Source organism: Eschrichtius robustus, chromosome 4 (assembly GCF_028021215.1).
Source record: "Eschrichtius robustus isolate mEscRob2 chromosome 4, mEscRob2.pri, whole genome shotgun sequence".
NCBI lineage: Eukaryota > Metazoa > Chordata > Mammalia > Artiodactyla > Eschrichtiidae > Eschrichtius > Eschrichtius robustus.
In genome coordinates this window covers 62,067,232-62,090,327 of record NC_090827.1, presented here as the reverse complement: position 1 = coordinate 62,090,327, position 23,096 = coordinate 62,067,232, and the positions used below count along the sequence as shown (strand labels likewise).

Genomic DNA, 23,096 nt, shown 5'->3' with positions numbered 1-23,096 from the left:
CATTGTCATTTGTTTCTAGGTATTTTTTGATTTCCTCTTTGATTTCTTTAGTGATCTCTTGATTATTAAGTAGTGTGTTGTTTAGCCTCCATGTGTTTGTATTTTTTACAGATTATTTCCTGTAATTGATATCTAGTCTCATAGTGTTGTGGTCGGAAAAGATACTTGATACGATTTCAATTTTCTTAAATTTACCAAGGCTTGATTTGTGACCCAAGATATGATCTATCCTGGAGAATGTTCCATGAGCACTTGAGAAGAATGTGTATTCTGTTGTTTTTGGAGGGAATGTCCTACATCAATCAAATCCATCTTGTTTAATGTATCATTTAAAGCTTGTGTTTCCTTATTTATTTTCATTTTGGATGATCTGTCCATTGGTGAAAGTGGGGTGTTAAAGTCCCCTACTATGATTGTGTTACTGTCGATTTCCCCTTTTATGGCTGTTAATACTTGCCTTACATATTTAGGTGCTCCTATGTTGGGTGCATAAATATTTACAATTGTTACGTCTTCTTCTTGGATTGATCCCTTGATCATTATGTAGTGCCCTTGTCTCTTGTAATAATCTTTGTTTTAAAGTCTATTTTGTCTGATATGAGAATTGCTACTCCAGCTTTCTTTTGATTTCCATTTGCATGGAATATCTTTTTCCATCCCCTCACTTTCAGTCTGTATGTATCCCTAGGTCTGAAGTGGGTCTCTTGTAGACAGCATATACACGGGTCTTGTTTTTGTATGCATTCAGCCAATCTATGTCTTTTGGTTGGAGCATTTAGTCCATTTACATTTAAGGTAATTATCGATATGTATGTTCCTATTACCATTTTGTTAATTGATTTGGGTTTGTTATTGTAGGTCTTTTCCTTCTCTTAAGTTTCCTGCCTAGAGAAGTTCCTTTAGCATTTGTTGTAAAGCTGGTTTGATGGTGCTGTATTCTCTTAGCTTCTGTTTGTCTGTTAAGTTTTTAATTTCTCTGTCAAATCTGAATGAGATCCTTGCTGGGTAGAGTAATCTTGGTTGTAGGTTTTTCTCCTTCATCACTTTAAATATGTCCTGCCACTCCCTTCTGGCTTGCAGAGTTTCTGCTGAAAGATCAGCTGTTAACCTTATGGGGATTCCCTTGTGTGTTATTTGTTGTTTTTCTCTTGCTGCTTTTAATATTTTTTCTTTGTATTTAATTTTTGATAGTTTGATTAATATGTGTCTTGGCATGTTTCTCCTTGGATTTATCCTGTATGGGACTCTCTGCTCTTCCTGGACTTGACTGAGTATTTCCTTTCCCATATTTAGGAAGTTTTCAACTATCATCTCTCAAGTATTTTCTCAGTCCCTTTCTTTTTCTCTTCTTCTTCTGGGACCCCTATAATTCGAATGTTGATGCATTTAATGTTGTGCCAGAGGTCTCTGAGAGTGTCCTCAATTCTTTTCACTCTTTTTTCTTTATTCTGCTCTGCAGTAGTTACTTCCACTATTTTGTCTTTCAGGTCACTTATCCGTTCTTCTGCCTCAGTAATTCTACTATTGATCCCTTCTAGAGAATTTTTAATTTCATTTATTGTGTTGTTCATCATTGTTTGTTTGCTCTTTAGTTCTTCTAGGTCCTTGTTAAATGTTTCTTGTGGTTTCTCCATTCTATTTCCAAGTTTTTGGATCATCTTTACTGTCATTACTCTGAATTCTTTTTCAGGTAGACTGCTTATTTCCTCTTCATTTGTTAGCTCTGGTGGGTTTTTACCTTGCTCCTTCATCTGCTGTGTGTTTCTCTGTCTTCTCATTTTGCTTAACTTACTGTGTTTGGGGTCTCCTTTTCGCAGGCTGCAGGTTTATAGTTCCTGTTGTTTTTGGTGTCTGTCCCCAGTGGCTAAGGTTGGTTCAGTGGGTTGTGTAGGCTTCCTGGTGGAGGGGACTGGTGCTTGTGTTCTGGTGGATGAGGCTGGATCTTGTCTTTTTGGTGGGCAGGTCCATATCTGGTGGTGTGTTTTGGGGTGTCTGTGGCCTTATTATGATTTTAGGCAGCCTCTCTGCTAATGGATGGGGCTGTGTTCCTGTCTTGCTAGTTGTTTGGCATAGGGTGCCCTGCACTGTAGCTTGCTGGTCATTGATTGGAGCTGGGTCTTGGCGTTGAAATGGATATCTCTGGGAGATTTTCGTTGTTTGATATTACGTGGAGCTGGGAGGTCTCTTGTGGACCAGTGTCCTGAAGTTGGCTCTCCCACCTCAGAGGCACAGCCCTGATGCCTGGCTGGAGCACCAAGAGCCTGTCATCCACACGGCTCAGAATAAAAGGGAGGAAAAAAAAGGAAAGAAAGAAAGAAGAAGATAATATAAAATAAAAAAATAAAGTTATTACAATAAAAATAATTATATTAAGAAAAAAATTTTTTTGTAGAAAAATTTTTTTTAAAGTAATAAAAAAAAAATAAAAATAACGGACAGACAGAACCCTAGGACAAATGGTAAAAACAAAGCTATACAGACAAAATCTCACACAGAAGCGTACACATACACACTCACAAAAAGAGAAAAAGGGAAAAAAATATATATATCGTTGCTTCCAAAGTCCACCTCCTCAATTTGGAATGATTTGTTGTCCATTCAGGTATTCCACAGATGCAGGGTACATAAAGTTGATTGTGGAGATTTAATCTGCTGCTCCTGAGGCTGCTGGGAGAAATTTCCATTTCTCTTCTTTGTTCACACAGCTCTCGGGGTTCAGCTTTGGATTTGGCCCCGCCTCTGCGTGTAGGTCGCCTGAGGGCGTCTGTTCTTTGCTCAGACAGGACGGGGTTAAAGGAGCAGCTGCTTCGGGGGCTCTGGCTCACTCAGGCCAGGGGGAGGGAGGGGTACGGAGGAGGCGGGGCGAGCCTGTGGCGGCAGAGGCGGCATGACGTTGCAGCAGCCTGAGGTGCGCCGTGCATTCTCCCGGGGAAGTTGTCCCTGGATCACGGGAGCCTGGCAGTGACGGGCTGCACAGGCTCCCGGGAGGGGCGGTGTGGAGAGTGACCTGTGCTCGCACACAGGCCTCTTGGTGGCGGCAGCAGCAGCCTTAACGTCCCATGCCCGTCTCTGGGGTCCGCACTGATAGCCGCGGCTCGCGCCCGTCTCTGGAGCTCGTTTAGGTGGTGCTCTGAATCCCCTCTCCTCACGCACCAGGGAACAAAGAAGTAAGAAAAAGTCTCTTGCCTCTTCGGCAGCTCCAGACCTTTTCCCGGACTCCCTCGCGGCTAGCTGTGGTGCACTAGCCCCTTCAGGCTGTGTTCATGCCGCCAACCCCAGTCCTCTCCCTGGGATCCGACTGAAGCCCGAGCCTCAGCTCCCAGGCAAGCCCCGCCCTCCCCGGCGTCGAGCAGACAAGCGTCTCAGGCTGGTGAGCGCTGGTTGGCACCAGTCCTCTGTGCGGGAATCTCTCTGCTTTGCCCTCCGCACCCCTGTTGCTGCGCTCTCCTCCGTGACTCCGAAGCTTCCCCCCTCCGCCACCCGCCGTCTCCGCCCGCGAAGGGCCTTCCTAGTGTGTGGAAACCTTTCCTCCTTCACAGCTCCCTCCCACTGGTGCAGGTCCCGTCCCTATTCTGTTGTTTCTTTTTTCTTTTGCCCTACCCAGGTACCTGGGGAGTTTTGTGCCTTTTGGGAGGTCTGAGGTCTTCTGCCAGCGTTCAGTAGGTGTTCTGTAGGAGCAGTTCCACGTGTAGATGTATTTCTGATGTATCTGTGGGGAGGAAGGTGGTCTCCGCGTCTCACTCTTCCGCCATCTTGAAGCTCCTCCCGGACATGACTCATTTTAAAATCCAGTATTCGTTAATGAATGCTATCTATCAAAAATATTTCTTCATTGTCATGAATTTCTCTAATTTATTTATTTATTTTTATTTATTTATTTATGGCTGTGTTGGGTCTTCGTTTCTGTGCGAGGGCTTTCTCTAGTTGTGGCAAGCGGGGGCCACTCTTCATCGCGGTGCGCGGGCCTCTCACTATCGCGGCCTCTCTTGTTGCGGAGCACAGGCTCCAGATGCGCAGGCTCAGTAGTTGTGGCTCACAGGCCCAGTTGCTCCACGGCATGTGGGATCTTCCCAGACCAGGGCTCGAACCCGTGTCCCCTGCATTAGCAGGCAGATTCTCAACCACTGTGCCACCAGGGAAGCCCTCTGTAATTTTTTGAGGGTCATAGTGACCAAGGTGGAAAAACTTTCACCAGAAAAACGTTAATTATTAATAGCAATTACTTGGAAAGAATATAAAAGGATTCCTCAATTCTCTCAAATGATAGAATGTACTCTATAAAGATTCATCTGAAATAATGAAGACTGTTAGAACCATATCTTTTCTTGTCTTCTTCAGCTACATTAAATGTCAGACTCTTCAGAGAAGTTTACTAGATGCAGGTAGGCAATCCTATTTACAATCTATACACCCATGTGCCAGGAGATGAAACATAATGACTATTAACATATACATGGAAAGGCTTATCTTTCTCAGTGCTTATCACTGTCAGTAGAGTCATTGAAGATTGCTAGAAATTAACCTGTGGAATAGATACAGAAAGAGAATTGATATATTGAGGCAGCACACACAGGAAGATCTCATTTTCATTTTCCACCTTACTTCCACTCTAGGTGAGAGAATGACGTGTTTCAAACTTGTACTTAAAATTGGATAAATGATTTTACTTAGAGCAATAGTGTTTATAGTAGCAAGAATAATCCCATGAACTACATTATTCAGTACCTACTATGTGCCAGGCACTGTGCTCAATGCTTCACACATAGGCTTTCATTTAATCCTAGCAACCACCCAATGCAGTAGCAGTTATTTACATTTGATAGAGAAACAGAAACTCTGAGTGCTTAAGTTATTTCCTCAAGGCCATATTGAGTATCAGAGCTAGAAGCTGAACTCAGAATAACTGTCTCCAAAGCCTTTACTTGTTAATATGTAAATAATAATGGTTCCTTTATTAAATAGATAGCTGCTAAGCTCTTTTGAAGCTGTTGATATTAGAAGGAAGACACTGTTTTCAATAGAGAGGATGTGTATGTGTATGTGGTGAGTGGAGATGATGAAGATGAAGATGATGAGCGAATCCAAGATGTATGAGTTACTGTCTTTGCCAAATTAAGCCTCGCAAAGTGTTAAAGTTTATACTTTTGTTCCTAATGCCAGGCTTTAATTTTCTTAGTGTTCTTTGCGTGTGCTAGTAACTTCTAATAAGAGATAACCAAAGAGTCAAGTTTAATTAATTCAGAAGTATCAATACAGGTATGTGCAACTTATTTGTAAGCCAAAGACGGTTTTCAACTACATGATGTGTTTGACTAGAAAGAAATCATTCACAAAATACAGTTTAAATAAAAGAAAAGATATATTCTTATAATTTTTTCTGGTTTATGATGTAAACAAAAACAAATCTGGAAATTTATGAATGAATGCATATAGATTTGAATTGTCAAGAGGGATTTCAGTTTGGAAAATTTCCTCTTCTGTAAATAAAATCTCATTTTTTTTTCAGCCATGCAGCACACTAATAGCCAGAATTATCTAGAGGAGAACTTAAGAGCTGTGTGAGTTTTATTATCAGTATTCTTTTGTTTGAAATGTAAAATCATATTAATTATTTTTTGGGGGGAGTAGGGCAGTGATATAACAAGATCGATGGAGGAAAAGAGTTTGATTCTATCTTCAGCATTCACACAAGTGTTCTGTTTCAGCACTAGTATTATGGTTGCACAGTTTCTTCAGAAATTGACTTATGAAAAAGTACAAACCATAGTTAAAGAATTACTAGATCTTGCAGAGAAGTGCAAGAGCCTCAAGCCACACGAATCACCTTCAGAATGTTGTCACCAATTGGTAGGTGAATCATGTTCTGCCTTTTTCTCTCTGTTTTTTTAAAAACTAAATTGCAAACAAAAGATGTTGTTATGAAGTCGGATGATTGAATAATTAGGCAAGGGATTTTAAGGCAACAATATGTACATGTGTCACACTCAAGATATAATCTTTGTAGATTTATAAACTTACGTTTTATCATTTCATATCTGGGAGATCAGACTCTGAGAACCAAATGCTCAAGAGAATGAATTGTACCCTAGAATGCCAATTTGTTAATTTAAGTCGGTTGCTCTTTCTCTGTCACTAGAATATCATTGTCTGACATCCTCATATAAAGGTTTCTGGGAAATTAATGTACTGATTTTAAAAGTTTCTAAGAGAATATAAAAAAGAAGAAAAAAGTGAATATTATTATAGGCTTTTTTCCCACTTAGTAGAAAATCTTGAAAATTACTATTGTCTCATAAAATATGTCTATCTTGTGATTAGAAAAATCCTTGATAAAAACTAACATATTCTTATAATCTACATATTTTTGGATCAATTATTCTCATATCAACAATTTAAATACAAATAAATAATTTTCTTTTTTATTTATAGATTTTTTTCACTCCATCTTCTTGGACTAAAACCTACCTATTTTTTACCAGACTCTAAGTAGTCGTAGAAAAATCATTAGTCTAATTAGAGACACACTTTAAATGAAGTTCCTTTGCCAGTGGCTAGCCTCACTTATTTTATATCGATTTCTTCTTATTTCCATTTCCAAAGATGACCTTTTTCTGCCCTTATCCCACAAATCTGGAAGCATATGTCATTTGAGGTTTACAGCATCCCACACATTTACTGCCATTCAAAGATACTTGAAAACTGAATCATTACATTTCTATTTGAATATTTGACACTGAATACACATTGCCTCAGAGTTTAACTTTTAAAATAAAGTCCCATGGAAACCAACTAAAAACAGTCAGGAAGCAAGGAAAGCAAACTAACAGCTGTTTCTTGGTGGGTAATTCTTATTAAAAATACCTTGATTTCTTTAGGTCCTGGACATTTTGGCTTACCTTTATTTTAATACCTTCAACTGTATGAAAATGAAGCACTTACATAGGTAGGGAGAAAATGATAAATTCTGTTTGGCCAATGTCCAGCATGTGGGAATTTAGACTTAAGAACATTTTAAAAGGCTTTCACTCAAAAGAGCTATGTCCAGGGACTATTGGATACAGAGTATAACATTATGCACTCAGTTGCACTCAGTTGCCTTTTCTATATAATTTCTTAACTTTCCTGTGGTTAGAAATGTAGACCACAATTGCCTTCCCTTAAGTTATTATTTCCTCCTACAGATGACTACCTTCCTAGAGCATATTTGCAATAACCAAGGGTTGGCTGACAGACATGTATTTTCTGACTGTTGCAATACAAATAATTCAGCAAGACACAAGTGCTTCCTATCATACAAAAAGGATGTTGCAGGTTACAGTGATATATTCCAAATTTCAAATCCTGAGCAGATCTGTGAGATGGACAAAGAGAATCCAGTGCCAGTGAAAGAGAAGTAAGTCACTTTTCCTTGCCAGGTCTTTGAAAAAGAGTATTTTCCAATTTTGAAGACAGATCTTTTGTTTTAATATAAAAGCCTCTGAGTACACAATGCTTGATTATATAAAATTAAAGTGAAAATTTGAGCTACAATTTATTTTTTTCCCTCACAATGACAACATGGTCTTAGTGAACCCAAGAGGGCATGAAAATGTCTGCGCCATGAAACATTAAAAAGAACTAGGATCTGTAAAGGACCCATCTCCTTAAAGGTTAGATTGGTCAGACCAGTAGCAAATGATGTTGAAAAATACAGTCTAGTAGACAAAGCACAATAAACAGAGTATTGGGAATAGAGAGCAGGTAATAGCTCAGGCAATGGGCTGGTGTTTGGGAGGTTCACCAAGGGATAGCAGGAGGGGTATCTGATAGGCATGGAGATAGAGTCTGTCATTGGGAACCTAGGAATAAGTAATAATTGTGGATCCGACAGAGATGAGTTTTCTACACAAGAACTCTGATTCTGTAATTCCCATCTGGAGTGGATAGCATGATAGCCCGTGGGTAGGTGAGCTCATATTTTGGTTTCCTAGTTAGCACAGGAGTCTATCTTTTGAGAGTGAGGTACGAACAAGTTAGAGGCAGGCAACCAAAACCAGAGAGAGGTAGAAATGACAAGAGAAGTACAAAGCTTCAGTTCTCAAGGAATGCAATTCTGGCCATCTGGTCAAGACAGACTCACACACTGGGAATAAGGGAAAGATCTGATTGCTGGATCTAGGTCAAAAGGCATGGTGGTGGTTTGATTTCAGATTTTAGACATGAAACTCTAAACCAGAAATGAATGAGCAGACAGGGTGACTTGATGTTGAACAATGTAAACACTTTTAATTCACCTATACATGGGCAGAATTGCCCCCAGAAGTTACTGAGCCTTCAGGAAGGAATTAAATGGCCCCAGTCACTAGGGAGAAAGGACTAAGGGACAAGGGATTGGGCCGGTTCCAACTGGTCTGACATTAGGGGCAACCAAATGGGAAACTGTAATATGAACTTGGCTACCTATTAAGTGAAGTGCTAGCCGCTCTAGGTGAGATTTATAAAATCAGGTTCGGGCATTATAAAATCAGGTTTGAGCATTCAGAGATTACGAAATCTAACCAATACTCAGGCAGTGAATCTAATCTCTTCTTGAACATTTACAATTAAGTCAGTATCAAGGAGTTATTTTATATGCTAATTTAACTTATGTGCATACAACCATAAATATTCAGGAGAAAATAATTTTCTAACTACTTGCTTCATAATTATATCAACAACTTTGTTTAGTTCTCAACCAAAGAAACAGTAACTTATATCAAAGCTAGAGGAAAAGTCTGCTATTTCAGTCTTATCAAAAGATAGCGTAGAATACAGATACACCAAACTGTAGCTATTGTATCTTTGGATTATCTAAGGAATTTTCAATGACAGTTTTGATTATTGTAAGATAAGTGTGACCCTTTGTTCCCTTGCAATAGGGACATTCTATTTTTAAATGGCTCTAATTATTAGAAAGCTTTTCCTTATACTAAGTTCAACTTTGCCTTTGGAGATTTGAAATTAGATTAGTTCATACTGAAAATCCTCTATGGGAACTAAGTTACTGCAGCACAAAAATGAACTCTTAGTTTAACATAGTACCCAACAGAGAGCAGAGGTATTGAATGGCTCCAATGAAATTTCCTATCAACCAAGAATTTTGCCTTATCTTGGGTGGCAGTTGTATCTTGATAATGTCAATTCTGCTTTTCTTTTTTTACAAGTTGGGCTTGAGAAACTTTGCTGAAATGAAACAAATCTATTGATTGAACTTCCAAGAGTAAGGGGGTGTGAGGGTGGAGGTTGGGCGGGGGTCAGCATTTTCTCTAGTTTAGCCTTTTGCTTATACTATCCCAGTAAATGGTTAAAGCCTTAACTATGCTTTCATTTTGGCTTTTTGTCTTCATTGGCTACTCTGGAACTTGGCAGGTCAGCCTTCTCCAGCTCAGCTCAGCTCCTGACACCCCTCTTCCAAGGGGTAACTCAGGAGTGCAAGATCCTTCCACCTTGGAGCTATACCATCTGGAGCATGTGTTTCCAAGGTTACTGCAAAAAAGAAAGCGAGAGACTAGGGAACTGTGCAAAGTAATTAATAGCCAAACCTAGGAGTGGTGTATGGCATGTTTATTAGTATTTCATTGATTAGAACTCAGTTATATGTTCCCACTTAACTGCAAGAGAGGCTGGAAAGTAGTCTTCCTGTGAAAACAAGAAGAGAAAGTGGATTTGTGTGAACATTGAGCCAGTTTTTGTCTGCAATGTCAGCTTTTTTAGGGTAATTGTGTGTGTGGGGAGGTGGGGAGTAAATAATTTGAGTAAGCTTTGTGGAATAGTGTGAGGAGATATGATTATAAGTGAAAGGCAGGCCTGGTGCCCAGGCTCTATAATGAATGTAAAGAATAAATTTGAGAAGCAAATTAAGACTGGGATTTAGTAAGAAACCAAAATATTGTGTGACACGTCTTGGAGGACAATGGAATTAACTTTTCTAGTCTAGAAAGATCTTATGGATGATTTCAGAGATTCCTCTTCACCCACCAATAGCTTCTAAATTTAATTCCCCTTCACCAGGTGTACAATCTTCCATTTACAATCAGTTTAGACTATTGAACTTTCTATCTCCTACTACTTATATAAAAATGAAAAGTTTTAATTACTGATTTTCTTTACCTACTGGTCCAGAAAGTACAGTTGGTGACTTCATGGGCACTGTCTAACCTCACAGTGATCTCTCTGTAGTGAACTTTTGATGCATTTAAGTACAGTGCTATCCTATTTCTGTCACCATGAAATTCTAGAAGTTTCAGGTCAACAAAACTAAATGAATCCTAAGTTTTTAAGAAACAGTGTCAGCATATGTTCTTGAATTCCAAATTATATAGCTTTGTATTTGTCAAATTACAGGTACATTTATGAAACTTCTAGGAAACATCCATTCTTGTACGGACCCACTATTCTGACCATGTCTGCTTGCTACGAAACAGCTGTTCAGTCTTGTTGCCGAGAAGAAAATAAGACTGAATGCTTCCAGATAAAGGTAAACTATTCATATGTCAACTCTTACTTAGGGACTTGTTATGCTAAGTGTGGACTACGGACCATCAGCATATGCATCACCTGGCAGCTTGTTAGAAATACAGTCTGAAGCTTTTCTCCAGACCTGCTAAAGAAGACTTCATTTTAACAAGATACTCAGGCAATTCATAGAGTCCTTAAATTTTGAGAAGCATGATCTAGCATAAATATAACTTCATAATAAATATTTAATATTCCAGTTATTATTTCTGTATAACAGAACACCCCAAAATTTAGTGGCTCAAAACAATAACAATGAGTTTATTACTCTTATGGTTTCAGTGGGTCAGGAATTCAGGAAGGGCTCATCTGGGCTTTTCTGGCTCCTGATTTTTCATGTGGTTGCAGTCAATGGCTGGGGCTCTGAAGGTCTGAAGTACCTGGGGGTTGGTCCAACATCTCTTTCTCCTCATATTATCTCAGGGTCTTTCCATGTGGTCTCTCTGCCTTGGCTGGTTTAGGCTGCTTTACAGAATGGCAGCCTCAGGGCAGCTGGACTGCTGACATATGGCCAAAGTCTCAAGAGTGAGTTTTCTAGTGGATGAAGCAGAAGTTGTATGGCCTTTTATGACTAGGATTCAAAAGTTACTTCTGCTCTACTCTATTGGTTGAAATACCATAAAATCTCACCAGTTTGAAGGGGAAAGTAAATATACTGTAATGAAAGTTCATTGTAAGAAGAACATGGGATAGAAGTTGTTATCATAGCCATCTTTAGAAAATACAGTTAGCCTCACACTTAATTTTAACCGTGTGGCTTTTTCTCCTTCATTGAATAGACGTAAATCGGTGATTTGTTCCATAATAAAAGTACTTTTTATGTATGTTCATTAAAGGTTCTAAATATCAACACAAAATAACCATCTTTAGAAGGCACACCAGATGGATTTTCCCAAGGTCATGCTGAAATGAATAGTAGTTTGATCATCATTTTTTTTTTTTTTTGTTCATCATTTTGATGAATTCCTCAAGTCTAAGGGCAGTGCCGCTTCTTCCTTGCTGTTTTCTTTGATCTCCTCAGTGAGAATTTCTCTCATATTCCTCTCAACCCCTATTTCTCTATTCCTCTAAACCTATTTCTCCTATTGAGCTCCTCATCATCTACCTTGTGTAAGAAATTAAATAATGTATCTAAAGAGTCTGACATATGCTAAGTACTCAATAATCGTAGCTATTATCATTAAAGCTACTTATATATATTTCTTTCCCTAGTCATCTCCAGTTCCTTCAGAAGCCAATTCTGAATTCCTAAGCAGGACAGTCATTTTTTTCTCCTGTTGGTTTCGTATTATTAAAACCAACAAAAACAAGTGATTGTGTAGACTTAGGTCTCATTACCTGGCATTTTGGAAGAATGAACTTTTTCATGACGGTTAGTTTTTTTTAGGTAACTTGTTTCAAAGTTTTCTTAATCTTAACCCTTTCAGAGGAAATTTTTCCTTAACGTATAACGTGCCCCTATAATTTTTTTAAAAAATTTTTATTGGAGTGTAGTTGATTTACAATGTTGTGTTAGTTTCTGCTGCACAGCAAAGTGAATCAGTATACATATACATATATCCACTCTTGTTTAGATTCTTTTCCCATATAGGTCATTTCAGAGTATTGAGTTCCTTGTGCTATACAGTAGGTTCTTCTCAGTTATCGACTTTTTATATAATAGTGTGTATATATCAATCCCAATCTCCCTATTTATCCCTACCCCCCAACCCCGATTTCCCCCTGGTAACCATAAGTTTATTTTCTACATCTGCGACTCTATGTCTGTTTTATAAATAAGTACTATTTTTTTTTAGATTCCACATATAAGCAATATCATATGATATTTGTCTTTCTCTGTCTGACTTATTTCACTCAGTATGACAATCTCTAGGTCCATCCACATACTAAGCATAAGCAGATGCTTTTAAGTTAGCTAAGAGTTCTTTTCTCCTCTCCCTCACTTTGTGATGTTTACAGTCTTGCTGCCTCCAGGATGTCTGTTCCTAGAAGTTCTTACTCCTTGCCCAGAGAAAATTGCATAGTCAATCATGTAAAAGTTGTATCTATGATCAGAGAATGTAGTTTATGAGTTAAGCCTTCACAGACTCTCTTGTGAAGAAGTGGATAAGCTTGTTTGTATTTGATTTCCAATGAGTATAATACAGCAAAATAAGAATAAAAATAATAATTATATTTATGATTAATTATAAAGTATAACTTATTATCGTTGTGTCAGATTTGTGGTTTGAATATTGCCTCTGTATACATTATCTAACTTGTTCTTTTTTTTTTTTAATTAATTAATTAATTAATTTATTTATTTATGGCTGTGTTGGGTCTTCGTTTCTGCGCGAGGGCTTTCTCCAATTGTGGCGAGCGGGGACCACTCTTCATCGCGGTGCGCGGGCCTCTCACTGTCGTGGCCTTTCCCGTTGTGGAGCACAGGCTCCAGACGCGCAGGCTCAGTAGTTGTGGCTCACGGGCTTAGTTGCTCCGCGGCATGTGGGATCCTCCCAGACCAGGGCTCGAACCCATGTCCCCTGCTTTGGCAGGCAGACTCCCAACCACTACGCCACCAGGGAAGCCCATCTAACTTGTTCTTAAAAAAAGCATTGTAAGGTGCTGTTACCCCAAGTTAAAATAATATATGGTCAATATAATGTTTTAAGTGAATATATAGAACTCTTCTGAAATTTGAAAATGTTGTTTATTCTCCCACCACACAGAGATACCAATTTTGGTATATTTCCTTTTATTCATTTTTTTCATTCACAGGTTTTATTTTGTACATTGTTGTGATCAAATTGAATATATAGTTTTGGTTAGAGACTTAAATACATGTGCTTTTTATTAGAAGTCAAAAGTCAAAATTCTGGGTTAAAGAATATGAACATTTTTGGGGGGGAGGCTCCATTAATATATATTGCAAAACTGGAGCATATATCATAGATAAGCATTTGGAGACATGTTCAAGATGACTGGGCTAGTAACTTGAATAAAACCAAAATACAACTCTAAGACGTTATCGAAATTTATTCTAGTGGCTCTCTGGATTTTTGTTTGTTCAGATTCTTGTTCTCATTTATATGCCAAATGTCTAAGTTCTGGGACAAACAATCTCTGGGGAAGTGAGATGCTATTTTATAAAAAACAAAAAACAAAAAAACAGAACCTTCACCAAATTATGCTTTTACATTTGGCCTCATAGATAAGACAATAAAAACTTTCTAATTTTGAGGAGATATATGATTTTTATTTTTCTCTCTTCTTTACTAACCATGAGATGAACTTCTTCTGTTGTTACCATAGTTCTTTGATGAGTCGGTTTTCTAATTACAGCTAGAACCCATCAGAAAATACGTTAGAGAAATATCTTCGAGGCATCACCACTTATGTGAGATTGGGATTAAATTCAACCACAAAGTAGCAAAAGCAGTGTAAGTTACCTATTTAGATTTGTGGACTTTGTTGCTTTGGATCACCCTCTTTGATTAAACTCATTTGAAAAATCATTTATCTTTCATTTGTTAATGTCTCAGCGCAAATCTGGTTCCTTTCTCTACACGTGTGCTACTTGCCTGTTCAATAGGGCACACTGGGCCGTGCCTGAAAATGCACAGTCCTCCTCTCTACCCACTATCTCCTGTGGGGTTGATATCTCCTCTATCTACTTCTTCCATCAGCGCAAATCCTTTAGGCTCTTCTCCAGTGCACAAAAGATTCTGTACATTCAGATGCTCACACTTAGTAGTTCTGCATGGTAAAGGTTAGAGGACAAAAGGTACTTTTCTCTTGGAAGATAAGAAATATTTTGGCTCTAATGTCATGTAGGACAGAAAAAGCGAGTGGTGCTTTTTGGGGTGGGGACAGAGGAGTGTGGGGTGGGAGGAGAATTTGATGCTACTCAGTGTGCCTCTATCTTGGCCCAGATTGTGTTTCTGTCCCAAATTTACCCCTGAAGACATGCATCTTCCCTTATATCACCTTCTTCCCCAATTTAGGATAACATTGGGCTGCCTGGAAGCTCAGTTTTCCTTATAAGGCAAGCCCATTTTTCATATTTCTAGAAAAATTTCAAGGATGTTTTTCAGTTGTCAACAGAGAGGGACAAGGGAGAACCAAACCTCTTACAATTATTATCTTTCTGATAAAGAATTTTATTTGGAAAGTCAGGTCAGATAAATTCCCAAATTACCTATCTAAGCAACTCAACTTCTTTAAGCAATAATTTGAATGATGAAAATGACTCTATTTACACGATTATGAATTAAATAATTTTCATTTTGTGATTTACATCTTTGTATGGCTCTGGGTTCTATCACTGTAGAAATAGAAAACATTTATAATATACAACTGTCTTCATCCTACATTTGCAACTGTGTTTCTATTCTTTTGGTTACTCAATGAACTACAACTAATTTTAGAAAGAATTGAATTCAGAAAACTGTTTAAAATGTACTCTTTTTTTTTCAGGGAATTGGTTCTGTTGACTAAAAAACAACCTAAAGCTAACTTTTCTGAAATTGCCAAACTGGCCATGGATATTAAAAATCTGCATCAGATCTGTTGTGAAGGAAATGCAGTAGCGTGTGTGCTTGGCAGAGTAAGACTTTCTCTTTTCTTAAAACTCTTTAAAATACTTGTACTTTTTTTTTTTAAATACTTGTACTTTTTAAATAAAGGTGAGGGTGGTATAAATGAATCTAAAAAAAATAATTATCATTTCTCAATATTACCAACAGAATGGTGTCTCCCCTCCTCTCTCTTCTCTTCTCATGAAACAATTTTTGTCTTTCTTTTCCTTCCTTCCTTCCTTCCTTCCTTCCTTCCTTCCTTCCTTCCTTCCTTCCTTCCTCATTCTATCTACTTTATTCTTTTATTCTTAAATTTTTAGAGCTGGCTGCTAATTTTCTTCCAAATTGGGATTGTATTTCATTCATCTTTGAATCTCTAGCAAGTCTTAGAATTGCAAACTATACCCTCCAGCCTTATCAGCCTGGAGGAAAGAAGAAACCACCAAAAGCAAAGATGTGGCATCAAGGGACAAGGGCCGGGGCATGGACAGCATAGAACTTACCTGCCCCACGTCCAAATGTAAAGTCTCAAAATCCCAGAGAAGGAAAAAATTGTAGCTGTTAAAATCCTGATAACGTTTTAGTAAATCACAAGTTACAAGTATGTTCCTATTCATTCTACAAGTTTGAAAATTGAATAATTTTCATCATGATAAAAAATAAAACAGAAACAAAGACAGACTACAATCATGATTTCAGTGAGAAATCTATGACTCTTATGGGCAGGAATCCTTACCCCCAACAATTTTTGTCCCATTACACAACAGATTAAGGAATGTGGGTAACAAAATCAATTAAAATAGAAAAATCATTGAATCGAACACTCAGTAGAACCCCTAAGATTCTAAGTCCTCAAATGTCTACTTTGCTGGAACAGAGAGTTGGAGTCGGACCATAGCTTTCCCTTGGCAGCCATCACGGTTGGCCATTGTTTGGTCAGTGCCACATTCAGCTTGACCGAAAGATGGTGGCCGCTACTGCCAATTCCATCCTGGAGATAGACAATATAAAGTTGCTTCTTGGATTACTTCCCGTATGGCAAGAATCTCAACGCATACTGGAAGCAATACTATCCTATACACTTAGAAGTCGTGCTGGCTCTTTAGGACAGGCTCTCAGAATCCTATTTGCATGAAGATTAGGTGAAAATTACAGGGAACTTTGGGACCTATCCATAGGTATTAAAACAAAACAAAAGAAAAATCTCTAAAATCCTTTAACACATAAACAATACCCATGCCAAACTGGTAACTCTAGAACAGCTCCTGTTATGGTCTATACTATGACAGGAATGCTAGAACAATCTCCAGTTATTTAATTGTATTAGATAGTATTCATAAGCAATATAAAGTAACTTTAGATAGTTCTGGCATTCCTGTTTTATTCTAGACTATAAAGGAAACAGGTTTAGAGTTATTTGCTTGACAAAGATAGTTTTATGTGTTGAGATGTTTCACTCTGTTTTAGAGGTTGTCTTGTTTTGTTTTAAATAGGATGGATTCTGAACATTAGTAAATATTCTTTTGTCTTCTTAGGATGCTCATTTGATTTTTATTGTTTGACTTATCCATTGATGAATTATATTAAAAGATTTCTTAATATTTACCCATCTTTACATTGCTCAAGTCAATATAATTTTACTATATCTATGGTCTCTCTCTCTCTCTCTATATATATATATATATGTCACATTTTTCATTTATCTTTAGATGTGAAATGGATCTAGAACTTTCTTTTTTGGCACATATTTTATCAGGTTTTGGTATCCAGTTATGATAACTTCTAAAAGATGAGTTAGAATTTTTTTCCTTTCGAATTCTCTGAAATAACTTAAATAGCACTGTAACTTACTTGTTTTCTGAAGGTTTGTCTGTGAAACTAGAGGAGGGATGGAGATGTAAACTGATGTGACAACTTCTCCATTTCTTTTGTTATGGATTTATTTAAACATTTTTTCAGTCAGTCTTTATTATTCATGAATTCTGTACTTGAGAATTCACCTACATGCCAAAATTTATTTGTGACCCCCAAATCAACACTCACAGCACTTTGTGGTCATTCCCAGATTTATGCATGCTCAGAGCAGTGGAAACCTGAGTTGCCAGATGTGCACTGTTCCAGCTACAATAGAACAAGGTGATGCTCTCTGCCTTCTTGTTGTAGCTCTCATACTGTGAATAGGTGTTCTTTTTGAAGTCTATTTAGTGCCACATTTTCTGCATTTCTGTGCTTTTTGTTGATGAGTTAGGTGTTTAAAATGGCCCGAGTATAGTTCTGAAGTGTTGTCTAGTGTTCCTAGAAGATGTGATGTGCCTTGTGGAAAGAATATGTATTTTATTTTATTGGAGTATAATTGCTTTACAATGGTGTGTTAGTTTCTGCTTTATAACAAAGTGAATCAGTTATACATATACATATATCCCCATATCTCCTCCCTCTTGCATCTCCCTCCCACCCTCCCTATCCCACCCCTCTAGGTGGTCACAAAGCACCGAGCTGATCTCCCTGTGCTATGCGGCTGCTTCCCACTAGTTATCTATTTTACATTTGGTAGTATATATAAGTCCATGCCACTCTCTCACCTCGTCCCAGCTTACCCTTCCCCCCTTCCCGTGTCCTCAAGTCCATTCTCTATGTCTGCATCTTTATTCCTGTCCTGCCCCTAGGTTCTTCAGAACCTTTTTTTTTTTTTTTTTAGATTCCATATATATGTGTTAGCATACGGTATTTATTTTTCTCTTTCTGACTTACTTCACTCTGTATGACAATCTCTAGGTCCATCCACCTCACTACAAATAACTCAGTTTTGTTTCTTTTTATGGCTGAGTAATATTCCATTGTATATATGTGCCACATCTTCTTTATCCATTCATCTGTCGATGGACACTTAGGTTGCTTCCATGTCCTGGCTATTGTAAATAGTGCTGCAATGAACATTTTGGTACATGACTCTTTTTGAATTATGGTTTTCTCAGGGTATATGCCCAGTAGTGGGATTGCTGGGTCGTATGGTAGTTCTATTTTAGAATATGTATTTTAGATAAGCTTTGTTCATGCATGAGGAACAGTGCTGGTGGCTATGAGTTCAATGTGAATAAATCACCAATGTGCAGTAGTCCGCCTTATTGCCCCCTTTGCTTCCTGAGGTTTCAGTTAATCACAGTCAACTTTCATCTGAAAATATTAAACAGAAAAATCCAGAAATAATAAGTTTTAAATTGTGCACCATTCTGAGTAGCATGATGAAATCTTGTGCCATCTTGTTCTATCTCATCTGGGACGTGAATCATCCCTTTGTCCAGCGTTTCTTGGGGATTAGTCACTCAGCAGCCATATAGGTTATCAGATTGGCTCTCCTGGGATCACAGTGCTTGTGTTCAAGTCACCCTTACTTTACTTAACAATGGCACAAGAGTAGTGATGCTGGCAATTTGGATCTGCCAAAGAGAAGCTGTAAAGTGTATCCTTGAAGTGGAAAGGTGAAAGTTCTCAACTTAATAGGAATAAGAAAAAAAAATCAAATGCTGAGGTTGCTAAGATCAATGGTAAGAACAAATCTTTTATCTGTGAAATTGTGAAGAAGGAAAAAGAAATTCATGTTAGTTTTGCTGTCACACCTCAAACTGCGAAAGTTTTGGCCACAGTGCATGATAAGTGCTTAGTTTAGATGGACAAGGCATTAAAATTGTACAATAAGGTATTTTGAGAGAGAGAGAGAGAGAGAGAGAGAGACCACATTCACATAACCTTTATTACAGTATATTGTTATAATTGTTCTATTTTATTATAAGTTATTTTTGTTAACCCCTTACTGTCCCTAATTTATAAATTAAACTTTATCATAGGTATGTATGTACAGGAAAAAACGTAGTATATGTAATGTTTGGTACTATCTGCAGTTTCAGGCATTGACTGGGGGTCTTGGAATGTAACCCCTGTGGGTAAGGGGGGCCTACTCTATATTAAATAAGGTGTTTTTAAACAGAAACATACACAAAATAAGGTTATGTCTTGATCTGTTGACGAAAATGTGGCCAGAGACTTGCAGAAAACTTATTCTGTATTTCCTCTAGGGCAGATGATTCAACATTCACGAATTCAGTGTTTATAACTACTGTGAATAATGAGAATCAACTGTACTTATTTTTGTCAGGTTTTAAAATATACATTTTCCTTTAAAAAATCTCCTTCATTAGCACTTTCTCATTTAGAAATATAGAGTTCTACATGACAATATTATTATTTGATAACTAAAAACATCAATTATGTAGTTATACCTCCTTTCCCCCCATGTATATATGTTTTCTCCTTTAAGTAATTAGTTTTGCAAAGGGACTATTTAATTTACTGTTCTTTTCCAAGACAGAATTCTTGGAAAATGACATTTACTCCAGTCTCACAACTAGGTAGAGCCTAGTCAGAAGTGCTTTATGTCATTTCTAGGCCTGGCCTATAGAATCTCCTGTCCAAAACCCCCAATCTAAGGTCAACGTTAGAATCTACAGGTTGAAGATGACAGTGCCTCTGTCAGCCTGGTTCTCAGAACTACTGCCCAGAGGCAATACACCTCCCCTTCTCAATAGGACTTTATTGAGAAAGAAACAGACTGGATCCTAATAAGCCACCGAGAGCAGGCCCGTCTCTTAAATAATGGACACACTCTCCCTTATCGGTCTCAACCTGACCTCACAATGCAGCTTCAATTTACCACTCTCAGATCTAGATCTTCAGTACATTCTTCTTCTCTCCTGACCCCTTAATCTTAATCTCAACTAAATTTTCCCAATGAGCTCAGAATGTCCTATATATCATTTCCCAAGTATTCCATGTTCTTCACCTCTAAGACTCTTTATATATAAAGATGGATAATTCTAGTAGGCTTTTCCTCTCTATTTGTTTCCAACTAACTTCTATTTGTCCTTCAAGACTCAAATCATTCAAGATCTTCACTCTGACCTTTATCCAGTCTGGATTGCCAGTCTCTCTTTTTTCTTCCAAAATATAATACGTGCATTTCTCTAACAATTTATTTTATAATGCATTATTATTGTTGTTTAATTATTTGACTCTCCAACTAGATTGTGAGTTCCTTAAGTATAGAGACTAGCTTGTTCATACCCACATGTACTTATTTTTGTATGTGTATATATAAGTAAATATGTAAGTTTTATAGTAATATTACAGTAATGTAGATAGAAAATGACAGAGACAAAATGTTTTCTAAACTGGGATCCCAGAATGATAACAACGGTAGCAAGTAATAAAAATCTTCATTTGTATTTTGTTGGGCTAAACTTCAAAACAATAATACAGTCTGTTAATCTTACTATCTTTTCTAAGGGTAGGGGCTCTCCAGGTGTTTGCTTTTGTTTTTCTTCTCTATATTCTCGACAGTTTCATGACTTCGTCTGTCTTAGCTGTCTCAAGATGTTATGTTTTCTGAGCTCTGTGCCCTTCTTATAAATTTTCTACTGTATATCTCCAGTGGAATGCCACGTCAGCACCTGATTCTCAGCATTTCCGTAACAGTACTCATTCTTTCTTCCAAGCCTGCCGTTCTTCCTCCTCTGGACCATTCCCAGGCCAAGTTGAAAACTTTTCAACTTTTTCTGTCTCTTTTGCTCATCATGTACATCCTCACCATCCCCAGCCTGCCCCCAGCCATCTTCAGTGTATTGCTAACTGTTCTTTTCTTGTTGAGATATATTTCACTGATCATAAAATTCACCACTTTAATGTGTACAATTCAGTGGTTTATAATATATTCACAAGATTATGCAGTGGTCATCACTAATTCCATCGCCCTCAAATGAAACCCTGTATCTGTTAACAGTCACTCCCATTCCACCCTGACAAGCCCCTAGCAATCACTGACGTACTTCCTGTCCCTGTAGATTTCCCTACTCTGGACAGTTCCTCTAAGTGGAATGATACCATATTTATGTCTGACTTTGTACACTAAGCATAATGTTTTCAAGGTTCATCCATGTTATAGCATGTATCAATACTTTATTTCTTCTCATGGCCCAATAATAATCCATTGTAGAATATATTAATACCACATTTTGCTGATCTATTCATCAGTGTGTGTTGTTTCTACTTTTTGGCTATTATGGATAATGCTTCCATGAGCATTTGTTTTGTGTAAACATTTGTTTTTAGTTCTCTTCATTGTATACCTAGGAGTGGATTTGCTGGGTTATATGATAACTATATTTAACTTTTTGAGGAACTGCCATGATGTTTTCCAAAGGGTTTGTAAGATTTTACATCCCTAACAACAATGTTTTCCTACAATTCAATTTCTCTACATCCTTGCCAGTGTTTGTTATTATCCTTCTTTTTAATTATAGCCATCCTAGTGGATGTGAAGTGCTATCTCATTGTGATTTTGATTTGCATTTCCCCAATGACTAATGATGTTGAGCTTTTTTTCACACGTCTATTGTCCATTTATTTATCTTTTTGGATAAATATCCAAGTCATTGCTCATTTTGTATTCAGCTATGTCTTTTTATTTTTGAGTTGTAAGTGTTCTTTATACAGTCATCCCTTAGTATCCATGGGGGATTGACTCCAAGAAACACCCCCTCCCCCGCAGCAGATACCAAAATCCACGGATGCTCAAGTCCCTTATATAATATGGCATAGTATTTGCATATAACCTACACATATTCTCCAAATTATCTCAGATTACTTATAATACTTAATACAATATAAATGCTATGTAAGTAGTTGTAAATACAGTATAACTGCTATGTGAATAGTTGCTGGCACGTGGAGAATTCAAGTTTTGCTTTCTGGAAATTTCTGGAATTTTTTCCTGATATTTTCAATCTGTAGTTGGTTGAGTCCACGCATGTGGAACCCATGGATACAGAGGGCTGACTATATATTCTGAGTACTTTAGTAGACCCTCATCAGTTATGATTTTCAAATATTTCTCCCATTATGAGGTTTGTCCTTTCACTTTCTTGATAATGTTATTTGAAGCACAAATATTTTTTAATTTTGATGAAGTCTACCTATTTTTTGTATATTGATTTTATATCCTGCAACCTTACTAAACTTGTTTATTGGCTCAAATAAAAAAAAATAAAAAAAATAAAAATAAATAAAAAAATAAAGTAAGTGGCAAAAAAAAAAAAAAATACAGTCTGTCTCCCTTTAAGTTCTTTAAGAGATGTTAAAAGAACTTGTGACACTTGAGTAAAGTCAAATAGAGAAGGTTTCTTATTAGAATGAGTCACTATAAATGACCTTTTTGGTCTCTCAGTTTGCCATGGAAAAAGCAATATAAGATGCCAAGTTTTTCTCTGGTTTTCTACTAATAACAATAAAAAGAAATAAGTTCAGAATGAAGTCATCAAAAATAACTGCTCTTTTATGTTTATAGAGCCAGCTTATGAACTATACCTGCTCTAAACAGGCTACACTATCCAGCAAGATCACTCCATGCTGTGAACTGCCAGAACCATTCCGAGGGGAATGCATTATCAACTCAGAAAATGACAAACCTGATCTCTTATCCCTGCCACTTAGCAGGTTTACAGAAGACCAGTTTGTATGCAAACAATTCACTGACAAACAAGATGACTTCCTACAAGAGTAATATGGCTTTTTGTAAAATCTTAGTAATGGGATATTGTATTTATGGATTCTTTGGGAGAGGTTGCAAACTTGAATGATGACAGAGGCGAGCCAGTGATGTGAGTGAACGGTTAAATGGCTGAGAGGAGATGCCTGTGGAGTCCAAGGTTGCAGCTACTATTTGGCTCTAGCTACTTGTTACCATACGGGAATGTAGGCTTTGGGTCGTTGGATCAACTGCATTTTGAGAGAAGTTGGAAGTCTCTTGATTTTTAAATGTTGACAACTAATATAGGAATTTTAAAAAACATGGTGAGCGTCAAGTGTGTGCAAGCTTTGCTCTGAGGGACTTAGTCATCCCTAAGTAAGGCTTTCAGATTGGTACACCTGGCCAACTCTTCTAATTAATTTAATGCC

At 37.5% G+C, this 23,096-nt stretch overlaps 1 protein-coding gene across 1 annotated transcript in view; it reads left to right on the top strand.

Moving 5' to 3' along the window:
• The first annotated feature begins 5,649 nt into the window (after window positions 1-5,649).
• Window positions 5,650-23,096, top strand: part of LOC137763469 (alpha-fetoprotein-like) — a 29,354-nt gene continuing 11,907 nt past the window's right edge. Inside the window, exons 1-6 of the mRNA XM_068541976.1 lie at window positions 5,650-5,847; window positions 7,182-7,393; window positions 10,363-10,495; window positions 14,055-14,275; window positions 14,989-15,118; window positions 22,486-22,697. Of these exons, the coding sequence (XP_068398077.1) occupies window positions 5,650-5,847; window positions 7,182-7,393; window positions 10,363-10,495; window positions 14,055-14,275; window positions 14,989-15,118; window positions 22,486-22,697 (1,106 nt within the window). The remainder of the gene's footprint in view (window positions 5,848-7,181; window positions 7,394-10,362; window positions 10,496-14,054; window positions 14,276-14,988; window positions 15,119-22,485; window positions 22,698-23,096) is intronic.